General features: G+C 37.8%; 1 protein-coding gene and 1 non-coding gene across 3 annotated transcripts in view; one reads left to right on the plus strand and one right to left on the minus strand.

Annotated features, from left to right (window-relative positions):
* NCKAP1L (NCK associated protein 1 like) overlaps positions 1 to 25202 on the minus strand; it is a 1498172-nt gene that overhangs the window by 524129 nt on the left and 948841 nt on the right. For both annotated transcript variants that reach the window (XM_044083976.1, XM_044083975.1), the window contains one exon: positions 14250 to 14381. In XM_044083976.1, the coding sequence (XP_043939911.1) occupies positions 14250 to 14381 (132 nt within the window). The remainder of the gene's footprint in view (positions 1 to 14249; positions 14382 to 25202) is intronic.
* TRNAA-UGC lies at positions 7621 to 7692 on the plus strand. Its single transcript has one exon. It is a non-coding gene; the product is annotated as a tRNA-Ala (tRNA).

Raw genomic sequence — 25202 nt, forward strand, 5'->3', positions numbered from 1 at the left:
AACAAGATTTGCATATGTGTTGGCGCAGGGGGTGCCCATGGCCACCCCCCACTGTTGTATATAGAAGTGTTCATCAAACATCATAACATTCTTAGTCAGAACAATTTCCAGTAGTGTATTAATTAGAATTTGTTCACTATTAGTGAAACTACCTTCCTTGTTTAATATGGATCTAATGGCTTCCATACCATACAGATTAGGAATTACAGTAAATAGACTCTTAACGTCTAATGTGACTAGGAGATGTGTTTCTGTGACCTTGAAATCTAATTTCTTAATATAGTCAATCAATTGATATGAATCTCTTAGAATTGTGGGTACTGAAGATACTAATGGTCTTAATTTTTTCTCCAAAAATATAGAAAGATTTTCAGTTACCCAGTTGTGTCCAACCACAATGGGACGCATAGGAGGAGGTATCTGTCCCTTGTGCATTTTTGGAAGACCTTTTAAATAAGGTATAGTAGGATGTTCAATCAATAAGAAAAGATAAAAATCATAACTGATTTGTCTACATAATAAAAGTTCATTCAATTCTTGATGTACCTGAAAAATCAGGCCTTGAACAGTTACTTCATCTATTAATTTATAGATAGTATTATCTTTAAGAAGAAGTTCCATATACATACAATAGTCCTTTCTGTTCAGTAACACTAAACCCCCACCTTTATCTACTGGTCTAACCACCACATTGTTATTCTCAGTTAGACGAATCAATGAGTTCCATTCTTCCTGCAATAAATTATGGAACAAATGTAATGTACCCTTATTATACTGACTATAATGTTTATATAAATCATTTTCACACAATTTAATAAATGCATCAATACACGGATGAGACACTGGTGTATACAGGCTTTTCCTTTTGAAACCTTCAAACATATATTGAGTATTAGAGACTATGTCATGACTTGAAGCATTTTTTACATTTTTAAAAGATAATTTCAGCGCAATTTTACGAGCAAATGCTCTTAAATCTGTTAGCAAATCAGAAATCTTACTTATTTGTGCCGGTATATAACTTAGGCCTTTGTTCAACAGAGAAATATCCACATTATTCAAAGTTAAGTCCGATAAATTGTAGACCAAATTGTTTAGTCCTTCTGTCGTCCCCTCTTGTGCTGCGGTTCTCCTGAGAACTTCCTTTTCCTTCTTGTGCGACTTTCCGATCTTCCTCTTGAGCTCCGTCTTGCACGCACCGGTAATGGCAAAAAAGACTCAATGTTGGTCTGTTGAAGCTTCGGTCTCGCTCCCAGATCCACCTGCTGCTGCAAAGCCAATCGATTGGGTGGTGGAGTATCCTGGACACACTGGCATGGCACACACACACACACACACACACACACACACACACACACACACACACACACACACACACACACACACACTCTACATCCCCTACTTTCTCCAGCCCAGTGAATCCCTGCATTGCCTGACAAGACTTCCTCTAGCTCTAAATGCATTTTATTTATTAATTCTTGTTTGATAACAAGGGAAGTGAGCTGGTCCTAAGACCCTTTTCAACCATGACCAGGGCACCAATGAAATGAGCAATGTTACATTTGTACAGGTAGGAAAGCACAGCTATGTAAGTAAAATCTACCAAATTTTAGATGTTCAAATAGATTACTGTCACAGAAGCCTAAGCTATATGGGATGCATCCTGCCTAGGACTGGCTATCTGGACAGCTTCAAAAGCTTTAGGGCCCTTTCCACATGCGTGTATGACCACTGGATCTTGAGGGCAAGTCAGTATAAAAAAGACATATGGGCACTAAAAATAAGATCCTTCCTGCATCAAGAAGGGACGCTAGATGTCCTCCTAACAAATATGTACTAGGAGCGGAAGTGATTATACAGTCTCCCATTCTAGCATACCAAAAAAAAACACACTTGGGAAAAGAGGGAGTTATTGTGTTATTGTACTGCAACAATGAATTTTCCAAACATCTACTGACATGGTAAGTTAACTTTCACAGCTGTACTATGTTCATCATTAGATCAGTATTACAACAGCCTAAGCTATGTGGCGCAAATACCAAAGCTTAGGAAGAAAGGAAGGATTAAAGATGACCATTTCAGTGCTCTTGCAGGATAGTTGTAGCATACCTTGCTCTGGACCTAGATAAATGATTCATTTTGTAGCGCTTGGTAAAAATATGACAAGACCAAGTTGCTGCCTCTAGAATATTTCAGGAGTCTAGTCCTTTCCAAAAAGCAGTAAAAGTAGCCATAGCCCTAGTAGGAGCTTTGACTGTGCCTGGAAGTTATGTATCATGGTATGAATAACTCAAGTGAATGGTATCAGGGTCTGTTTTGACACTGATTCATTCCCTTTTATTACCACAGTCTACTATCTGAGTTGTCTGTAGAAATCTAGAGTATGCAGTATTCTCTTCCCCCCTTTTTTGGCTTTGGAAACAAAACAAAGATATGAATGTAATGGAGCAAAGTAAGCTTGGAAATCCTGTGGGCATGCAGGAAGGGCTGTTCTCAAAGTTACCCTATCATTGCTAAGGATGAGATATGGTAGACTTACAATGAGATCTTTTAACTCAGATACTTTCATGATAAAAAAACTCAAATCAGCCTCATGAGCAGCTTCAAAAGGAAAAACTAAGGTTTTCAGGAACAAAGTTAAAATCTTATGGAGCAGCCACCTGTTTCATAGGTGGATGGCTGTGTAAAACCTTTTTCAGAAATTGCTAAACTTGAGATAAAGAAAAAAAGGGAGGGGGATCTGTTGGCAGACAACCTAACATGGTCTGGGTAAGACTTTGGTGTAATTTCCTTTTTTTGGGGGGGGGTCTGAATTGACAGAATTCTGATCTGATCAAATGTAAGTAGCCTGAAGGGAAGGACTGTGTTGAATTGCTAGTTCCCCATGTCTGCTTATGTACCAAATGACTGTGATGTTGTCTGTGATAAGAGAGGTCCTAGACTTCAGAAATAACTTAGAAATCTGAGAGCATTTATTAATGCTATCATTTGATAGTGGTGTGCTTCAGTTTGTCCTGCTGGTTCCTGCAAATCCTGAACTTTCACTCCTTAGATACAGCTCCCCATGTAAAATGTTACACATCTGTGGTTATAGATTGAGTGAGGGCTAGAGGGGAAAAAAGGCGACCTGGATTGAGGGACAATTTATTCATCTTCCATAGGATCTCTCTCCATATAAAACCCAGCACTGAAATCTAAAAGTGAAGGCATGCTGGTGTTGGGTCCAAAATGATCTGAGGAACCACTAAAGTGTTCTTATATGCAGTCTGGTTAAAGGAATCATGAGAACTGCATAGACCATGAATCCTAAAATCTTGAGATAGTCCCAGGTTGTTCTTAAAGTTTGACTGGATAATGTCAAAGCCTGATATTTCGAACAGTTCACACTTCACCTTCCATTCCCCCTGCCTTTCCCCATGAAATTGCTTCTAGCATATCCTTCTAATTGTTAGAAGGGAGAAAGTTGTGGTGGTGGTCGTTAAGACCAAAAACAAAGCCTTAATGGGCACTGACAGTATCCTGGGATGTCTCCTAAATAGCTTGAAACATGACCTATCAGGACCACTTACTAAAGCCTCAGAACAGGCTTTTACAACACGAATAGAGGACTGCAATGGTTATCCTACTTCACAAGGGCAGACCATCAACTGACCCTTGAAACTATAGAACTATTAGTATGACTAGTCTAATATGCAAAGCTGTGGAATGAATTATCATGGAAATTATCAACAAAGACATTGGTATATTTCAGACAATGGACCCAACCTAGTTTGGCTTTGTCAAGGGAAGGTCATGTCTACTAAACCTGGAGCACTTATTTGAGGAGGTCAGAAAGGCAATGGGTGAGGGGGGGAAATGATTATTGCCTACCTGGATCTGGCTAAGGCAATCAATACAATACCCCACTCAGGTAAAATTGACAAACTCATTGAACTGGACATAAACCTCTGCATAGCTTGGTGCATTGTTAGTTGGCTCACAACCAGGAACCAGGAAGTCAGGACTGGTGAGACCACCTCCACTAAGAGACTGGTCACCAGCAGGGTACCTCATGGCTTCATGCTGCGACTGCTCCTATTTGACATCTACTTCTTGGAAGTAAAAGCTAATATCAAGGGCCTTTGGCTGTCCAAGTTCACAGATGACTGCAAATTGGGAGCTATCATAGATTCACCCTATGACATAGGTTCATAGGTAGGTTGCTATTGTTCTGTCTTTCGGCTTTTCCCGGTTGGGGGTTGCCACAGGGGTACTCCGGTCCGCTAATGATTGGCAGTAGATTTTTACTTGCCGAGTTGCCAGCCCTGATGCACAACCTTCAATGAAGGTACGCCCATTCACGCATGTCTCCACACAGAAGACGCTCTAGCTGAGAATCGAACAGGACAACGTCTTACTGTGAGGTGACAACGCTACTGCAGCACTACCACCGCAATATAGGTTCATAGGTAAGTACTAGACTATATATATATATATATATATATATATATATATATATATATATATATATATTTCCTATTTCCCATCCACTCATCAAAATTTTTCTTGAAGAGTGCTAATGAGGAACTTTGCTTGACATAGATGGGTAGTTTGTTCCACAGTATGGGAAGTCTCTGGGACATGAATCGATCCCTCCAGCATGTCCTGTTTATTGTGGTGACAAGGTTTAGGTCCCTAGAGGATGTAGCTCAGAAGGATTGGGATTTCTTTAGGTGTAGCATGTCCAACAGTGCTGGCTTTGACATAGCTTTATATGTTAGGCAGAGATCACCTCAAAGTAGGTGATATCCTATGGAGCAAAGCTGGAGTTTTTTGAGACAGTCAGTGTAGGACATCTGTTTATTTATTTATTTACATTTGTTGACTGGGAGTGCCTGACTGGACATAGGTCTATTTTCAGCGGAGGCCCGGGGAGAAAAGCTCCACAGTTAAAATAAACAGACAGTAGTTACATTGGATAACATAGCGATTAACAATTTAACATAGCAATTAATTACAAACATATTTACAGATGAAGAACATAGTACATCAGTAGACAACTAGAATCTTTATCTGAGAAGTACATAACAGACATTAACAAATGTTACAATAAGAAGTTCCTGCTGTATAAGTACTAGGCTTATGAGCATCTGACTTGCTATAATCAAGGTAGTTAGTGGGGTGGAAAGAAAGGCAGTGGTTGGATGGGGTGGGTGATATTAGAGTGGGAGTTGCAAGGGCATAGCCAGCATGTTTTTAGGTGCACTTTTAGTAAAGTTTTGAAGTGGGTGCATGATGGTATGGAGGTAATTGTGGGTGGGAGGGAGTTCCATAATTTGGCTATGGTGCAAGAGAATAGTGCTTCACCAGCAGAGTTATTGGCTTTAGTGATCTGCAAGTGATTTTTGCTGCTGGATCTTAGTGGTCTGTTGGTGCGATAGGGTTGGAGTAGATTCTGGAGGGATGGGACATTTAGTGGATGGTTTACTAGTTTGTGGGCGAGTGATAGTTGATACCATTGAAGGAGGTGAGGTAGTTCAAGCCAGCCCAGTTCAGCAAGTGAGAGACAGTGGTGACTACAGTAGGATCCCCCTGTGGTGAATTTGGCAATTTTGTTGTAGCAGGTCTCTAGATTGTTTAGATCGCATTGCCTTAGGTTGGTATATATTGGAGAGGCATAATGTAGGGTGGAGATAAGGTGGGAATTTGCTATTGAAATCTTTGCTGCTTTGGTGGCCAGTAATCCTCTTTGTGAGGTGCTTCTGTGGCCTTTCCAGCTGCTGCAGATGTCTTGTGAGGTACATTCCAAAAGGGGTGTTGAACTCTATAATGGGTCTAATGAGTGTCGAGTAGAGGGGAACAATGACCTCTTTTTTCCTGGATGAGAACCCTTTTGTGATGAAGTGTGCCATGTAGAAGGACTTCCTGACTACTGTGGTGATGTGATTATCAAAGGAGAGACTACTGTCCACCTGGGTCCCAAGGTCTCATCACACATTCAGTGTTAAGTAGGCTGCTATCTATGTGGTAGTTCATGGGTACAGAGTTTTTACCAAAGAAGATGACAATGCACTTTTTGGCATTGAGCTTGAGGCCATGGCTCTAACACCAGGCATCTGTCTCAGTGAGGCCCTTCTGTAGGATGTCCACATCATTTGGTGACTCAACTATGGCTCCTAGTTTACAGTCATCTGCGAACTTCATTAGCCAGAGGCCTTCTGTGTTACCCTGTACTTTAGAGAAGTAGATACCAAATAGGAGAGGTCCCAGGGCTGAACCCTGTGGTACACCACTTGTCACTGGTTTGAAGTCAGATTTGGAGTCTGCAACTTTTACAGTGTGGGTTCTGCCAGTGAGCCAGTCAGCAACCCATCTTGTGACATAGGATTTATACCTAGTTTAGTAAGTTTAGCTATAATTTCCGAATGGGGGATGGTATCAAAAGCCTTGGTGAGGTCAAGATAGGCTTTGTGAACCACCTTACCCTCGTCTAAGGCTTTGGTGACTGCCTCAAAGAAGATGATCAGGTTCAGGAGGCATGATCTGCCTTTCACAAACCCGAACTGGGTGGGATCCAGAATCTGGAGGTCACCAATGTCTTTGTTTATGAGTTCCAGGATGATACGTTCCATGGCCTTGCAGACCAGGCTCATCAGGCTAATAGGGCAATAGTTCCCAGGATCAGTGGTTGCTCCCCCTTTGTGTAGTGGGATAACTGTTGCTGTGTGCCATTCAGTGGGTACAAAGCCTGATGTGAGACTATGATTGAACATGGTGCTTAGGTGGGAACCAGTTAGTTCTGAAGTTCATGTAAAACACAGCCTGGGATGTTGTCTGGTCTCATAGATGCTGTGTTTTTGGCTTTAGAGTGTGCAGCTTTTACCTGCGTAGTTGTGATTACAGGGACTCTGCATTCTTCCTGTATAGATATGGGCACTTTAGGGGTGAGAGAGGGTAAAGTTAGCACTAAACCTATCTGACAGGATGTTGGCAATATCAGTTGGTTCTGTAATTTTTGTGCCGTTGTGCTGTAACTCAGAGCAGATCTGGGTGTTGCCATTGAGCTTCTTGACATAGCTATAGAATGCTTTGTGGTTATCCTTAGAATCAGTTGTGATTTTGTTTTCATAGCTAGCTTTGGAGGATATTATAAAGGATCTCAGCTTCTTACTGAGGCTGACCAGGGAAATCCTCTACTCATGGGATTTTATTCTTTTTTGCAACAGTTTCTTCCTTCTGTTGTATAGTTTGTTTATGGCAGGGGACCACCAGATTGGCTTCCTTTGTTTGGAGGATAGCATCTTGGTTCTGTTTGGGATAGCATGATCCATGCACTCGTGTAAGTGTTTATAGAGTGCATTTGTGTAGGATTCAGCAGTCGTAACTGCATTGTCCATCTGCATGGGTGTCATGAATTTTGCCACTTTTGTCTTAAGAAGCATGAAGTTGGTTTTGGAGAAATTTTTTACTGTGGGTCTAACACAAACAAATGACTGGTTCCAAAGTAACCTATTAAAACTCAATGCCAAGAAATGCATTATAGTGTCTTGTGACAAACCTGCCAGCCAGGCTAATTACTCCATTGAAAAGACACCCTTAAGAGTGACACGATAGTCAGGGATCTGGAAACATATGTAGCAAGGGGATGTAGCTCAGTGGTAGAGCGCATGCTTTGCATGTATGAGGCCCCGGGTTCAATCCCCGGCATCTCCACTTTTGTCATTCTACAGGGATCCAATAGGTGTCAGCATGAAATAAGATGCTCAACAGTCTAGCTTACTTCAATAAAGATAATTTACTTACGCCTGTCATTCGAACGATTCTGCATACTAGGAAAAATCTTTTTCAAACTAAAGGGGTGGCGAAAGCCACATAACTATGGGCTAGGCTTATAAATGCCCTTGGGCAGATAGCCTAGTATGAACCTATGAACCTATGAACCTATGAACCTGTGAGAGTAATCTGATCTATGACCAAGATGTGGCCAAGGTAGTAAGAAAATAATTCTGTGATGTCCATCTTATAAGTCAGTGCATAACACCCAGATCTAAGAAAGGGATTTAATGGTGAAAGGCATGGGGAACTGAGAGTAAAGTCTGAACTGTTAAAAATATCAGTTTTGGGCCTTATCTGGACCTTATCAGACCCAGCATCAAATATAATTTGGTACATTTGGCATGTACCTGTTCAGCAGTTGGAATGTCCACAAAGGTTTCTTATCAGGATAATCCAGGGTATAAACAGATTATCCACAAAGGTTTCTTATCAGGATAATCCAGGGTATAAACAGATTATCCTATATGGATTGCCCTAAAGTCCTATCTCTGTACTCGGTCTCCTACAGGTTACTGAAAGGCAATATATGCCTGGCATAAAAGGCATCGCATCCAGCTCTGATGGACCTTCTACATATCTGTAAAATAATGAACAGCATCAGAACCACTAGATGCAAGGATTTCAATTTTGCTTGTGACATAAATAAGACATGTTGATGAGACTGATGTGCGTCTCAGGGTATCCCCATGATCTGGAACAGGCTCACCACCCATGTGACGCAGAATCCATCCCTATCCCGATTTAACCATAAACTTGACCAATGGATGGGACACTGGAAATTCACCCCGGGTCTGGCCCTATATCTCTGATAGACAGAGGCAGGCAGTAATGCCCAAACTAACATACCCCCACATAACCTCTATAAACTTTCTAACATACCCTGTCTTAATAAACACTCATGATGCATAGGGACACAGTTGGGTTGGATTACACAGATAAGCTTATAAATGCCCTGTCGGTCATTAGCCCACTACATACATATTAATCTATGAATCTATAGTCTACTTTGTCGTGAGGAAAAAAGGCCATCATGATGGCTTAATCTTAGAGACAACCTAGAAAACCTGTCCCACAAGATGAAATTAAAGAGATTCTTTTCTAGCTTCACTTGAAAACCCAGGTTGAGAAATACATTTTTGAGAAAGAGAAAATAATAGTCACTTCTTAAAAAAAGTCTGCAGATATAATGCAATTATATAAATATTGAAATAAGTGAATCCCTGTAGTCAGCAATTGGCTATTTGAAGAGCAGAACATTTCCTAAATACTCTTGGAGCTGTTGACAAACTTAAGTGGTGAAGAAGAAAAGTGGGAATATGAACTACTCAGAAAATCATTAAAAAGTCTCTGAAATCTTTACGAATGGGGCTAGATGATGGACATTTTTTTAAATCTTAGGATTACTAAGAAACGGTGAGGAGGAAGGAGAAGTACTAAATACTGAAGAATCACCATTTTGCATTTTGGAATTTTGAAGTGAAATTTAAAGGTCCAGGACACGTTTCCAAGTTCCTTTTTTCTTTGGCAATAGAATGATCCTGGAGTAAAATACTTTTGACCTGACTGAACAGGCTTTATGACTCCCTGAAACAGCATTTGATCTGGGATAGGAAGAAACAGGGGTGTTTGATTTGATGGAGGTGGAGGTACCTCTTGAAAAGGAGGAATGGAATCCACTGGTGGTTGTAACCTTTTTTAAATATTTTTAGGGTGCAGGTGTCAGAGGTAATATGGTGCCAATGATGAAAATTTAGACTTAGGTTTGTGAAAGCTTTACTGGGTTGCCAGGGTGGGGACAAGGAAAAGATTGATTGGATAGATAGTTCATTTGCATTTTTAGATTGCTTTTGGCTAGGAAAACTCTCGGTTCTTTTTTGAATCACTGTACTAGTTAATAGGATCATAAGTGCATAGGTGTGTACTAGGCTAATGGCCCTGGAGCCTTTACAAGCCTAGCCCATAGATATCCCTGCCATCATGCCGCTCGATGTTACTGACCAGTGCTTCTATCAAGAAGTGCTTCCTGAATGCTTTTTTTGCCTGTTTTCTGTTGGGATTGTTTGTTGTGTTTTCTATAAGAAGATCATGGGCTTGCAGGAGAGTTATTATTATATTTTGGAAAAGTGAATTGAAATATCAGAGAGACTCCTTGGATTAACTTTTTTTCCCTTTCATCAAACTTTTTGTCGACCTCAGCATAGAAAGCCCCAAATACTCATCCCTTATCCAAAGTTGCATAAAAAAGTTCTATGTTCACATCCTCTTATAAATTTTAAGAACAAAGCCAGGCAAATCTCATCATCACTGATTCAGTGACATCTAGATCAGCAGTGTCATAGGAACATTTAAGACAGTATTTAGTTTCTTCAGATATAGAAGAAAGTATGAAATTCAAGGATGCCTTATTTTCAGAAGAAGGAATGTCAAAAATCAACTTTTGCATAGTGAAAAGAAGCCAATCTTATGAAAATTATCAAAGGCTATCCTATCTTTGTCAGATGATTAAGAATTGGCAGCCATTAAGTGCTTGCAAGAAGTTGGTTTTGATAGAGACAACTGTAGTTTGTACCCTGAGTTTTCTAAAGAGATATTTGTGTGTTTGAGAAACTATATGCAACTTATCAGTTTTCCTTGGGGCTGCTGGTTGCTGCCAGGAGAATGTGGGCTCCATTGAAAATATCCTCTAAGGCTGCTAGATCTAAGGAGACAGCTACTGGTTGAGTAGGAATCCAGTTATAACAATTCATAATAAGTTTGGTGGGTCTGTGATAAATCTTTTAGATTTCATTTAAACAGATCTTTCACTCGGCCAATAGTGTCAGAAAAAGACAATTCTTCTGCTGAGGATTCTGGGGAAATGTCTTCTTCAGACTCAGACTCACAATTCTTTTGAGTAGAAATCTTTGAAGCATAATCCAAGCCAATTTCCTGAACCTTAGATTCTGAATTAGAATCAGAAAGACAAGGAGACCTTTTTCTTTTAGAAACCTGGGAAGACTGGCAGGCTTTAAATAAACAATTTGCAAGGGCAAACCAATCCTCTTTTGCTCCCTTCACTGAAGGAGACATAGGAGCAGAAGTTACCACAGTTTGTTTTTCCTTTTCATGGGAGTATCAGCCAAAAGATGATTGCTTGGACATCCAGTCATCTCCATGGAAACCTGACTCCTCAATGTGGTCCTGAAGGAGAATAATGGCTGCTCCCACCTTTGATGTTGAATAGACTGGTTTTCCTCTACCTGACTTTTATGTAGGACAAGCCTCAGGGGACATGCCATATCTCTGTTCTTAGTTTGACATCGCCAACATGGAATTACTCACCAAAGGTCAAAACAAAGAGGACGCCGGAATGGAAAATAAAGTCTCCCTGGAAATTGTTCTTTTCTTGGTGACAGAGGGGGAATATCCAAGGAGTCAGAACTCTTGTCCATTACACTAGAGATAAGAGAGTTTAACTTTTGATTGTCTAAATGTAGTAAGTGAGTAGTATTCCTCCTTAATTGCGACTTAGGAGTAAAGGCTGAAAAACCTGAACAAGACTAACTGCATGTTCTCCTAAACAAAAAAGGCAAGACATGTGGTGATTTTGGTAGGGTACCAAATATACAGGCTATGGATGGTAATTAGCACTTTTCAAATTCTGTTGTCTCATGTAAAATATATTGAAGAATATAATTATCGAAGTAAAGCACACCAAAGAACATAACTCCTGCACCTCTGCATAGGGGACTGCATCCTTTACACCCCACTAATGTAAATAAACCTACTTCACAATCACACAATAACAGAGAAAAGGGAACATTCTCCTCTATCCAGTACTCAGTGATCTCACACAAATACCACAGTTCCATCCCCTCTTTTTAACGTACATTTTTATTTGGCCACTTAACTTCAAACAACATGCATTTGAAAAGACTGCACTTTGGCATGGTATGGGTCTAGTATTAATATTATATTATCTCAGAGTTGGTCTATTGAAGTTTGCAGAGGTGTGAGGGAAACATATGGAGTAGAACACTTACATTCTTTGAACTTTCTCACATTGATAATTCCTTTGTTCAGTATGTTTTACATGGGTCAACAGAATTCAGGCTAACTGCGCTATGATATGTGTAATGATTCACACTTTGCTGATTCATACATTCATTTATATATGTTGCTAATCTGGACAAACTTTCCCAGTAGTGGCAGCCATCTCATATGTGATAATAAACAGAGGCTGCGACTGGTACAGAACCAGATATTTACATTTAATAATTTTAAAATATTTTATATGATGGTGAATATTTAATATAGGAATGTAAACACAGATTGGAACATATCAATGTGTGTCCCCATCATCCCCATCAGTAAACTTCAATTCCTCACAAACAGCAGACTGGTAGACACAAAAAAACAAAACAAACAAACAAACAAAAAAAAAAAAAAAAAAAAAGCATGACTACCCTTATCCCCCTGCTGCTAGGCAGAAAGTTCTTACATACATTGCTGTTACTTAAAAAGGTAAAGGATTTTTTTTCTTTTTTAAAAAAGCATAATACAGTAGCATTAATCTACTCCTGTGTGTGGGCAAAGTGTGGGTAAAACTGGTTTATCTACGCTAGCAGTGGGTAAATGCAGCATTCCCCACAGCCAGTTTTGGATTACAGCTAAATCAGTCTCTCTCCCTCTGACTCTCTCACACTCACAAACATACAGAATAGTATAAACTGATAGGAATAGTAACTCATTGCTGTATTTTTTAAATGTGAACAAATAATTTTAAAACTAAAACAAAATAGTAATGTTTAAGGCAAAAGTGACACCAGCTGGTCTACTCTGATGTTCTTATGTGCAAGCCCTGTTAAATACATGGGTTGGATTACTATGGTGTCCACTGATGCTCAAATCAGTGGGAGGGGATGGAACAGAAATTAGGTTCCCTAATAAGATATTATGTACATAAATGTTAAACTATAAACACGTCTTTAATAAAACAAAATTGTTACCTAGGTATTTTAGCATTTGTTTTTTCAGGATCATATATATTTTAGATGCAGCCATATGTTTTATCTTTTTTTTTTCATAACTGCGTCTTTCCCTCGTTAACAGAAGCTTCTCTGCTTCAGTGAATATCTTGTTAGATATACTAGCAAGGATACACTTTGTTTTTTCTCAATTCAACTTCTCATCTATTAGAAATCATGCTGTAAAATATGCACCAGTATTTGATTTTCATAAATGTCTTTAATTTTTAAAGAAACAATGTGAAACACTAAGCATTTGTATAATTTCTGGGCATGGGACTTGACTAACTCATCTGCTACACAGTCTTTAAATTGATAACTATTTTAATAGTTATAAACATCCAATTATTTTAATAAAAAAGTGATATATAATTAAAAATACATTCACCTTTTGCCAACAAATCAATACTCATACATTACAAACATAAATAAGCTAGCAGAAGAAATTGTATTTAGGAATGCATGCACAGTGCTATAGAAAAGGAAAACTACCAGCTATAATCCATTACATCCAAAATAAGCCTCCTGATTCACTCATGATACATTCCTGAAATGTCAAAAGGAGCACAACCATATGTGTCAGTGTTTATTTAAAATACTGGGAGTTAGACAAATCATTTCTGCAACAAGTGCTGTGTTGTAGTTTACGATCACCGCCTTAGTAAAAGTTCTTAAGTAATTGCAATGATAAAATGCATTGCATAATTATCCTGACTTAGATGCACTTTGTTAAATTGTGATTAAGCAGTAATTTGTCAGCTATTTATATGTTGTTCTTTTCGCTCTTCATATATCTGTGCAATTACTAACTCTGCTGCAATATTTCATGTCATGCTTTAAAGGTACAAAAAGGTAACATATTTGACCTTAGTCCAAAGTATTCCTTGTTTTCGATGATAAGGTCACACTTTATCTAGCTTTTTAAAAACATTTCTTGCATTTTACAGTATGTAGCAATAATGAATAATTTGCATGTAAGTAGACAGGGTTACACATCTGCAGTCATTTTGCATTTATGGATAAATCATTAATCTATGTTTTCAAAATATGTATACCATAAAATGTCTGTAGAGATAGTATGGGCATCCAAGACATTTAACAATCTCACAGATATAGCTGCTTCTACAGCCATGGATTAAAATCTCATCCAAAGGCTTTTTATCAATGGGTTACAGATTATTGGAATAGCTCCAAACAAATTATCCTCCGAGTATAAAATGGGATGAAGAAGTTTAATTATAGTTAAAGGACAGTTTAGATGAAAGAAAAATCATTGCTCCCAATAAGGTGTCACAAAGATAAACACAAAAAGCAAAAAAAAGGTTCCTCTAAGAGTGTAGATGCCTAAAAATCTGTTCCACCTCAGCACACTATTAGTCACACCCACTCTTGTCTACTGTGCAGTAAAGGAAACAACGGCTGACTTACTTATTTAAACGAATTTCCAGTTGGCTATACAAGTATTCCAGAGGAATGATAGTGTGATGAAATACCAAAATACTTGAAGTGTAGTTCAGTGCTACACAAAGCTCAGTTAAGTTGTAATGAAACTTGTCGAGGCTAGAAGAGAAAAAGGTAGAGATACTGTGAGAATAGCTTTGACAAAGAGATATTACATATTATATTACATTATAACTACAGAGTTTTGAATGCTGTTCCAGAAGTACATTAAATTTACTATGGCCTGGCATCAAAATGTCACACAAAAGAAACATACTGCAGGCTAACTACTTATGCAGATCTAAAAAACAGAGAACACAACAGGAAACCATCATGCATAGCTGCAATTAGGTTAAGCTATCAAATTATTTTGTATTATGCCAAAAATATAAGCCATAAACAATAATCTGTCAATGTCACATGCAAGCAATAGTACACAAGTGGGTGCACATCAGACACATGGGGTAGACTGTTTTAGGTAAATAGACACATGAGTGTCTTTAGCTACTGACCATGCAGCAAATGCATTTGGTATAAATACTCCTGGTATTTCATTACACTAAAAAAAAAGTATTGCATTCTTTTTAACCTGAAAAAGTTCAACATAAATTCTATGTATATGTGTTTAATATTAGGTTTGCTGTGCTAATTTATAATAAGGCAATCCTTCCACCTAAAAAAGACTGACATTGTACAGCACAGATGGAAAGAAAGAGAAAGACCAGTAGTCGCAAAGTGTATGAGTGTATTGCCAGGTTACAGATTTCATATGCGCATGCCAAGAGATTCAGATATACCTGCAATTAAATGCTTTATTAATTCCTTTCAATATTTTTGGTCAATTATTGACTAAATAACCCACTGATTATCCCACTGAGTATTTATGACATAGCATATCCTGCTTAATCTTCCCTGCTTTTGTATTGGGTGTTATTCTCCCAAGGGGTGATTACATAAACTATTGGATTGATAAAATCTGATTAGTAAAGTCCTCTTTATGTCATTTTATAATGCTCTAAATGTTCTTCACATAAAATGCTTTATGGCAGAATTGTCTTTCTACCAGAGAGAGGATAGTATGCTAAAAAGGAATGAGATCATGATGAAGAAAGACAGATCCTTTAAATGCATAAGGTGGGGGGGGCTGACTGTACCTTAAAACTCCCACATAAGATGCAAATGTGCATACTTTGTATATATTATGGTGGACAGCACAGTGTGCAGCAGTTTGCAATGTCACTCACAGAAAGAGGTTATCCAGTTTGATTCTCAGCATGGGTGCATTCTGTGTGGAGTCTGCATGTCCTCCCTGCATTCCTGTGCATTTTCTCCAGGTGCTCCAGTTTATTCCCACATTACAAAGACATGCGTCTGGAGCATTTCTCCCTGGAGCTCCACTGAAAATTGGCTTATTCCAAGAAAGACTTTTCCGGTAAACAAATGTTAAATAAAATAAATAAATATTAGGCATCCAATCTTCAAAATGTAGACTATAAAAACAAGTGTAAGCAGTCTAGATCTGTCATTGTCAAGTGATTATTTCCTTGCTAATTCTACAAGAAGGGAGAATCACTGTTGCCTGGACACAAGGAAATCACCACAATGATCTTGGGATATTCCTTCTGAATCATCAAAAGTACCATAGATATTAAATGAAAGTGTGGAAAAGCATATCAGAACATTACTGACCAGGGATAAGAAAATATATCCATCTTCCAGGCCTTCTTACATGACGTCCTGTAGAAGAATCTTACCAGCTAATTGTTCAGAGAGCAGGCAAAAAGGTCTACTTGAGGATCTCTCACAAATGGATCAATTCTTGGAAGAACCCAAGATCTTCTTTCTATTTGTTAATGCCTGCTTTTGTCCTGCTCGACTTGTCTGCCATACAATTTTTTCTCTGATGGAATGTAGGATGCCTGTAGAGTGAGATTGTGATATAAAGCAATATCCCAAGCTAACCTGATTAGTCTGCATAGGGGTTAAGACCTGGTTCCCCCTTGTGTGTTTATTTACAACATTGCTGAGGTATTGTCTGTAAAAACGTGATGAAGTCCTGGGCATCAAAGGCAATTCCAAGAGTTGAGTGCCTTGACAGGAGCAATTATCTCTTTTATGTTTATGTGCTTGTGTCTGTCTTTGTTGTCCAAATGCCTTACACTTTTATACCCTTTGACACTACTCCCATGCAAAGTCTGAGGCATTTCTGGTGACTAACTGCTTTGGAGCAGTAAGTAAGAAGGGGATAGTTGATGTCTCCACCAAGTGATTTCTCTTCTGACAAATCCAAGAGCTGGAATCTGAAAAGATAAGGGGCATTGGCTCTGGGACCACTGAGACTTCAGATACAACTGTACCTTTCTCATATGGAATCTTGCCAGAGATATCATGAAAATCATAGATGACATGAGACCCAGAATCCTGAAGTATTCCCTTCCAGTGACTGAAGTCTGAATGGAAAACCCTTTAAACAGATGTAAATACAGATCCATTTTTCATGTAGAAGAAAAGCTCTTTATACTGTGGTGCTAAGCAGGTACTCCAGGAACACAATCTGGTATTTTCATTGTTCTCTTAGAATGTCAGCCTGTGTGTGAGATCTTTTGCACAAGTGAGAGATTCCTGACACTTTGAAAAAGACTGCAAAGATAAGCAAATCATCTAAATATGGAAAAATGTAGATATCCTACAACCTGCAATGGGCTGTCATTTCATCTATACACATTGTGACCAGTCTTGAAGCAGTGGATAGACCAAAGGGCAAGGCAGAGAACTGATAATGTGATCCAGAGACATACAACCTTAAGAAACAGCTGAAGTCTAAATGTGTAGGAATGTGATAATATGCATATTTAAGACTGCCAAAATGCTTAAATGAGGAATAAGGGGTAACAGGTTGTGACGTGAAAGTATTTTGAACTTAGGCACTATCACATACTGGTTCAGGAAAGAAAGATCCAGAACTGGTTGCCAGGAATTTTCTTTCTTTGTCACCAAAAACATTATTGAATAAAGCCATTTTTTTCCAACTGGGAAGGAGGAACAGTTTCAATTAACCCGTGATAGTATGTGCTGTAGGACAAGAGGAAACAGAGGCATTTGATCTGGTGGATGTGGAATAATTCCCTGGAAATTACAAATGTCTTTCCATGGCCATCTATAACCTTGCTGGAAGGGATAAGGGACTGCCTGGAGGGTCCCTTATATAGTCATTCAGACTTGACTGTCCTTTGTTCTGGGTGGGTACCTGTTTCTTTTTGGAACCTCTCTAAAATTGCTTTTTAAACATCTGCTTACCAGCTTTTGCTGAGACTATTTTGTTTCTTGGAAAATCTGGATGACGAAGCAGAAAGTCCCTTGGAAAATTTGGAGAAGGAGGGCTGAAAAGCTTGAAGGATTCTCTTTAGCAGCTTACCTTTTTTCACATGTTCTGATAATGTTTGCAGCAGAGGGTCCAAAAGTTAAATCTGTATCCAAATGAGAATTTAAAATGGAGGTTCTGAGAAAGCAGCCAGGCAAACCTCAATACAGTACATCAGTGGCAGCAGCTCTGGATGTAGTATCTAGAGAGTCATATATACACTATGAACAATGAGCAGTGACCTGGGCTATTGAAGAAATTAATCCATACAATGCAGATATTTCCTCACAAGATGGAACTACATTTACAATATTCCTCATATTTTCAATCTTAGTCAGAATAAACTTTATCATATGAGCCTGATAGTTCAAAATTAAAAAACAAATACATTTGCAGAAACATACACTTTTCCCCAAACTAATCAATTGTTTAGAAACATACACTTTTCCCCAAACTAATCAATTGTTCTGTCACCCTTTTCATAAGGAGTAGGATTAGAATTAAATGCTTGGCAGCAACTGGATAAATTGGGTCTATATTAGAACATCAACGTTTCAAAACTTCGAATGCTCTAATATCGACCCCTCTTCAGCGAAAGCTGGAAATATCGAAGCAACAGAAAGCCAGATTTTTTCCTATGGAAAGAATTCGATTGTCCGTTTCTGTTGCTTCAGTATTTTCAGTGCTGTGGTGGAAAGTTACGGGTCAGTTTCAGGTAAGTGTGCGATTGAGTATGGGTTAGGTTAGTTAGGGTTAGGGTGCGGGTTAGGTATGTGTGCAGTTGTGTGGACATTAGGGTTAGGGCGCGGGTGAGGTGAGTGTGCGACAGTGACGGACCTTAGGGTCAGGGTTTGGGTGAGGTAAGTGGATAGTTAGTGGTGTGTTTATAGTTTAGTGTAGGGTTAGGTGTAAGATTTTAGGTGTATGTGTGTGGATTGCTGTTTGTTTGGTGTGCTTGTGTTGTATGTGTTTTGGAACAGCGGATTATTTCCCGTAGGAAAAAATTCGCTGTTCTGTATGTTCGATGTTTTCAGCTTTCGCTGAATAGGAGTCGATATTAGAACATTTGAAGTTTTGAAACTTTGATGTTCTAATATAGACCTGATAAATCATAGCTATGGCTGATGTGTCTAAAAAGTTGTAAGACTGAGGAACATTCTATATTTTATCTACTTTCTTAGGAGCAGCAGACGGGGTGTCAGGAAAACTACAATCTGAGACAAACATATCCTCCAATACTGAAAGCACTCATGGTAATGGTAGGAGACTCTAGGTACATCAGTTGTAACAGCTCAGAGTATTATCTGAGGAACTGAGAAACCTCAGTGTCATCTCAATGAAAACACATTCTGGAACTAATCTCAGAGAAAGAGAATCCTTTCCAGGGAAATCCAGATACCTCCCTTATGAGTCTGAATAAGAAATCTGAGAAGAAAAAACTGAATCTGTCCTATCACATTCCTTTACAGATTACATTTCTTGAATGTCTTCGGGAAAAGTGGGATCCTTTTTTCTTTTACCAGAAATCATCATATAAGAAGGGTCAATAGCCTATACAAGACCCTGAGCCAGACGTAATAAACTATTCCTGTCCAGTGGAACCCATGCAAGAAAGGTAACTGCTTAGTTTTCATTTTCTTTTTGACATGTATTTTGGGACAAGCAGATATATTAATGGCAGCAGTAGCTTCCCCAGGGATGGGAACAAATTCTGGCTAAGCAGGGGTAGTTTTGCTGCCCCTTCTCCCAAGATCAACAAGAATGATTTTCCTTTGTCTACTGAGGGGACTCCAACAGCCACAGAAGATGTGGCTAATCCCCAATCCAAAGTGGTTGTATGTGCTCCACCGCAGCAATTTGGGGTAAAAGAAGAATGGTCTGAGGTACAACAAATGGCCACTGCAGAATTACCCACCTGTAACTGAAGCAAATTGCCAGCCTGCTGTTCTGGCAAAGGCTGTTTGCTTAACTTTCTCTTTTTGCAGCTGTTAGAAGAAGGATTGAATATGGGACTGGCAGTTTGTTCCATTGCCAAGCTATAAAATGATGCATCTTTCCCAGAGAAACAAGCAACACAAGCTGGTAAAAATTTAAAGTTGTAAAAATCCACTTTTTTCTAATACAAAGTATAAACCACTTTAATACACTTTATTATCCCCCAAAAAATAAATTAAACACATTTTCTCCACAAAACAGTTTTAGAATATTTAAACTAACTTTAACTGTCAGAAACAAATGTGAGCTCCCATTTAAAAGTACAGTAAAGTCACATGATAGTCAACAAAAACACTTTTAGCTTAAAAATAATTTAAACAAAGCAAATAATATGTGGAATGTATTTCCCCACAGGAATTTATCTGCCCAGCATTGGAACAGCACAAGCCACCTATCGATCTTTGAAATCCTTCAAAGGACCACTCTCTTCGGTGGCAGGAAAGCTCTGAATGGCTTGGTGGCCAGCTTGAGCTGAGTAACAGTCTGGGAACATGGAAGGTGCTCTGAAGCTTTAGCTTTAGATGGCTGTTATATCATTAGCAGAATATAACCCAGGCAGCTTAGATTACTGCAGAAGTCATTAATATGTAGCGAATATTGACTTTTTTTGTTACATTTTAAGGTAGCGTTGTTGTAAGGTCTACTTAAGGTTATGTTTAATGTATAAAGCGTACAACCATGCTTGTGATGGATCATCAGATCTGTAAATGGAGATGGTGTGTACTAATAATCTGTGTCTAGTACTTTTGTATCTGTGCTCAGTGACAGCTAGGAGCCAATCAGGTTAAATAATTTAATCTATCCATTTTATAAGTTTTTATTTCATATTGCTTTCATTTCAGTTAAATCATCTGCAGGAGAGGCCCAAAATGCTGTATAGTATCATTAGAATGAGGTATGATATTCACAGAATACTAGAAAGGGATGGCTAAAATAAAAAATGGAAATCAAAATATTGAAAAACATATATATTCTGAAACTCTTTTACCAAATTGTTCTTATTTTCAATTTTTTTCTCACTTAATATGAATGGCAACAGGTATCTGTATGTACACTTTATATGTGTAAATTGTAAGTTAATTGAAAATTAAATGCCATGTTTTGAATAACTGCTAGCCCTATAGTATAGAGGTCTTAGCACCAAGGATGACTCCGAAGACCCATGAAAGATTGGATGGCTCAACCAGTGAGGGATGTGGATTACCAATACTGATTCACTCCTTTTTTCTTTTTTTTTTCCCTCAGGGCATACCTCTTAACCTCTTAACCCAATAATTCTGGACAAAGCCAAAAATGGGGGGGGGGGGGTAAAGGCTCACAAACAGGGACATATTTAAAAATTGCTCTTTTAAACTTGGAAAGTTGCTAGAATAAAAGGTGTTATATTAGCATGCATTTTTCTGAAGAATATCAAGTCTGAAATTCACATATATGTCACTATTTACTGACTTCGATACTTAATTATTTGCCATAAAACTACACATTTTATGAGGAACAGATCAAAAAGAGGAGGGAAAAAATCTGGACATTTTGTGAAAATCTGAACAGTTGATGGTTATGTTTGAGGGTGTTGGAAGAGGTAATGTCTTTGAAAATAATATGCAATCTATTTTGTGTCTTTCCTTCAGTCCTGTATGACACAATATCATATGTCCAGCTTTCAGCATTTCTCTAAACATTTAATAACCCCAGTCTCCATCTTCACTCATATACAACACATCACTTTTCACTGGGTTTAATCTTAAACCTTTTATGAAAGAAAACAATTGCACAATTTCTTTTTCATATTTTCTGGGATCATATAATCATTTGATATATATATATATATATATATATATATATATATATATATATATATATATATATATATTTATATTATTTTCAAATTAAAACATAAGTCACCAGATACAATTTTTTCTTGAATGTTAATCTATAAGTGCTCCATGAAAGACATATTTCTTTTATTACTTTTATCAAACCCTCTCATTGCTTCATAACTACATCCCATTTCCCCAAATGTTATCCCTAGCAAAGATATTTCATTAATTGAAAAATACACCCCTGCAATTTTCACATCAACCAAACCTTTAATTATATCTTTATTCAAGGTCACCCTATTTCCTTTAAACATCTGTTCAATCAACTTTCTTTCATACATATTTTGTTCTTTGCAGCCACAACTGTGTTATCTGTACAAGTCAAAATCTACTGGAATCAACACTTCCTTTCACATCATGTATCTAGTATCTTTCTTTTTGTAACTTACTTCACTCACTATCACATTCATTACTAATGCAAGCAATACCCCATTTATGGGGACATCCTTGTCACATACAACTATTCATGCATATTTCTTTACTCAGTCAGTCATTAACTACCAATCTCATTTTACTATTTTGATATGCCGACATACCCACTCTAATTCTATTACCCATTTCATACTGTTACATAACATCTCACAAAGCATCATAACCTATCAAATGCCTTACTAATATCTCCTATTTTAAGTTCCATATCCCCCATTTTACTTATAATATCATGCACAATTTCTCGAACCACCAATTCCTAGCATCACTTCATTTTTATACTTTATATACTTTTTTCCATAATGTTCTGCATCCTTCATTCTATTCTCCTCTGTATTATTCTTATAAAAACTTAAAATCTGTATTTAATATCATAGGTCTCAATTTTTTTATTTCATTCTTTTCACATTTTTCCATTTAAAGTTTAGTATCCCATCACATAATATTCATAAATAAATCCTTCTTTCAATCATTCATCCAAAAGGTTTACAAAATACTACATTTGCCAGTCCCTTAATTTTTTGTACATTTCATACCCTCTACAATCTAGACCTGATACTGAATAAATATTTACTTTCTTAAGTCCATCAGCCAGTTCAATAATAGTAATTTCTTTTTCAAATTCTTCCTTAACTTGTTCTTTGATGTTTCTACTTCCCAGTCTCTCATTTTTTTCTTTTTATTTAACAAGACATATCTTTATTAAATTATTCCTTATGACATAGGCAATCATACATTTATATAAACAAAAGAATAATACTGAGATATTTTAATTGCAAACAGTACACATTACTTATAATATATACAGTCATTGTCAGTCAAATATTACATAGTTCTTTCAAATCCTGCCTTCTGTTTAACTTCAGTCCTCCAAAAGGTTATTTTTTCATGTCTTGTTTCCACAGTTTCTATTTTTACTATGTAATTTGCTCCTACTCTTTTCGAAAGATCCCTTTTCCAGTTATTTCATCTCTGTTGTTATATGCACTGCTTCTATTACATTCGGTTTAGACTTTGATTTAAATTTTCTAGCAATTGCTTTTTTGGCAGCCAACATAATTAGACTCAGCAAGGCCTTACTATGATTAAGGAATTCTGATTCTGTATCATAGCTCAAAAAATCATTTCCTTAGTTATCACCCAGTATTTCTTATAGAGTAGTCTGCAAGGAATATTTAAAGTCTGCTAACTAATTATACTCCCAAAAATATGTTCCCGATTATCTGTTTCTCCCCATCCCACCTCCAACATTTGCTATCTTCCTGAGGAAAAATTCTTTGGAGTATACTTAGAGTATAAACCTACCTATGTGAACACTTTCAAACAAAGTTCCTAAATCTTTTATATGTTGTTGCATATTTGGAAGGCAATCATGTAATCTCCCATTGTTTCTTTGTGAATTGCTTATCTAGTCTCTCTCTTCCTAATCCTTTCTAACCTCCTTTGATTGATTTTTTTAGTCATCATGCAATATTTTATATGCTCTACTAATTATCCCTTTTTAACAGCAGCTTCTGTTATAGATTCTCTAACAGTGCTGGCCCTTCATTTAGGATACCCCTATTTCTTACTCTTTGCCTATACTCTGATATCAATCCATGATAGGGAAGGCAATTTCTAGCCTGCAGACCAAATAAATTCTTGGCCTCTTCCCATTCTGTTACCTTTCCCTTTCTAATTATTTTCTCCCAATATCTTGGTTCCTTTGCCAGCTTTCTCCAATAAATCCCCTTATCTATTCTCTGTATCCTTAATCCAAGAATCTACTGTCCCTGATATTTGGAAATCTTTTTACATCATACCATTACACAACAGAGGTAATGCCACCAATCCATCAAATTACCGACCCATTGCCATTCTCTCACCACACTAAAATTCTGGAAAAATGCATTCACAATCAGCTTCTTAACTATCTAATTGACAAAAACCTTCTGATCACTACTCAACATGGCTTTAGGCCTTTTTGTCTTTCACACACACTGTTGCAGAGGCCAGAGACAAAAACCTATTGGTGCCATGTCTTATCCTTGACCTCTCAAAAGTTTTTGATACTGTCTCACACCCTTAACTACTACTTAAACTAGCTGACCTCAACCTCTCCTCCTCTGCTATCCTCTGGTTCTCTAACTACCTTTTCAACAGGAGAGAGTCAGTCAGAGGGCTTTCTACCTGCTCCCCTTTCTTACCTATCCAGACTGGTATTCCCAGGACTCTATTCTAGAACCCATTCTTTTCAACATCTTTATGAACAACCTACACTCTTCCTGCACAACCTCCTCCCTGATTTAATACACAGATGACTCTACCCTTATCTCCTGCTCTAATAACATCTCTCACCTCCACTCTGTCACACAAAACACATTTCACAAGGTTGAACAATCATCCTAAACCTCCCCCCCCAAAAACTCCTCCTTTTCTTCCTTAAATTCTTCTCCCACCATAAAAGCACATATACCATCTCATCACATGACAACACCCTCATTAAAGCCGATTTTCACTCTAAACTCCTGGGTATTCTAACTGATGGCCAATTAAAATTTGACCTCCATATATAACACTGTATTGAAAAGACAAATAAAAAAAATGGGTCTACTGTATAGAAACCAAAAATTCATAGCCTCTAACTCCAAACCCACTCTGGCACAGACTTTTCTCCTACTCTTTTGTATGCCTCCACTATACTCACATTTCTACATTCTACCTTAAAAACCAAACTGAAATAAACATATAACTACATAGCTTGATTTGCCAGCAATCAACCATACAAATCCCACCACTGCCTTGCTTTAAAATAGCTTCAGTGGCTTGCGTTTCTCCCAACTACTCCTTATTTCCTAGCTACAGCTTACTCACAACTTATTAAACACAACCTCAACTTGTCCTTTCTTCTCCTCTCTCATACCGCACTACACCCCCTCTCGAAATTTACATAGCTCAGATCAAAACCATCTTAATATTTATAAAACCAACAAAGCATTGGCAAACTTCTTTATAAAAGTTCAGTGGCTCAAGCCTGGAACAACCTCCCACCAAAAATTCAAAACATTAGTTGTACTAACCATTTTAGAATTGAACTTAAAAACTACCTTAATTCCAGCTCCTATACATACCACAACCCTACTTAAGCCACCCAAACCCCGCACCTCTCTGTCCTCCAAATCTTTGAGCCTTTTACTAATTCTAATTGTTAATAGCAAAACTATCATGTCTATATTACCAGTCTACCAATAGCTCTTTGTTAATAGCAATACTATCATGTTTTATTACCAATCCAGCTCT

The sequence above is a fragment of the Protopterus annectens genome, chromosome 9.part0 (assembly GCF_019279795.1).
Source record: "Protopterus annectens isolate FY-2018-M chromosome 9.part0, PAN1.0, whole genome shotgun sequence".
In the NCBI taxonomy this organism is placed as follows: domain Eukaryota; kingdom Metazoa; phylum Chordata; order Ceratodontiformes; family Protopteridae; genus Protopterus; species Protopterus annectens.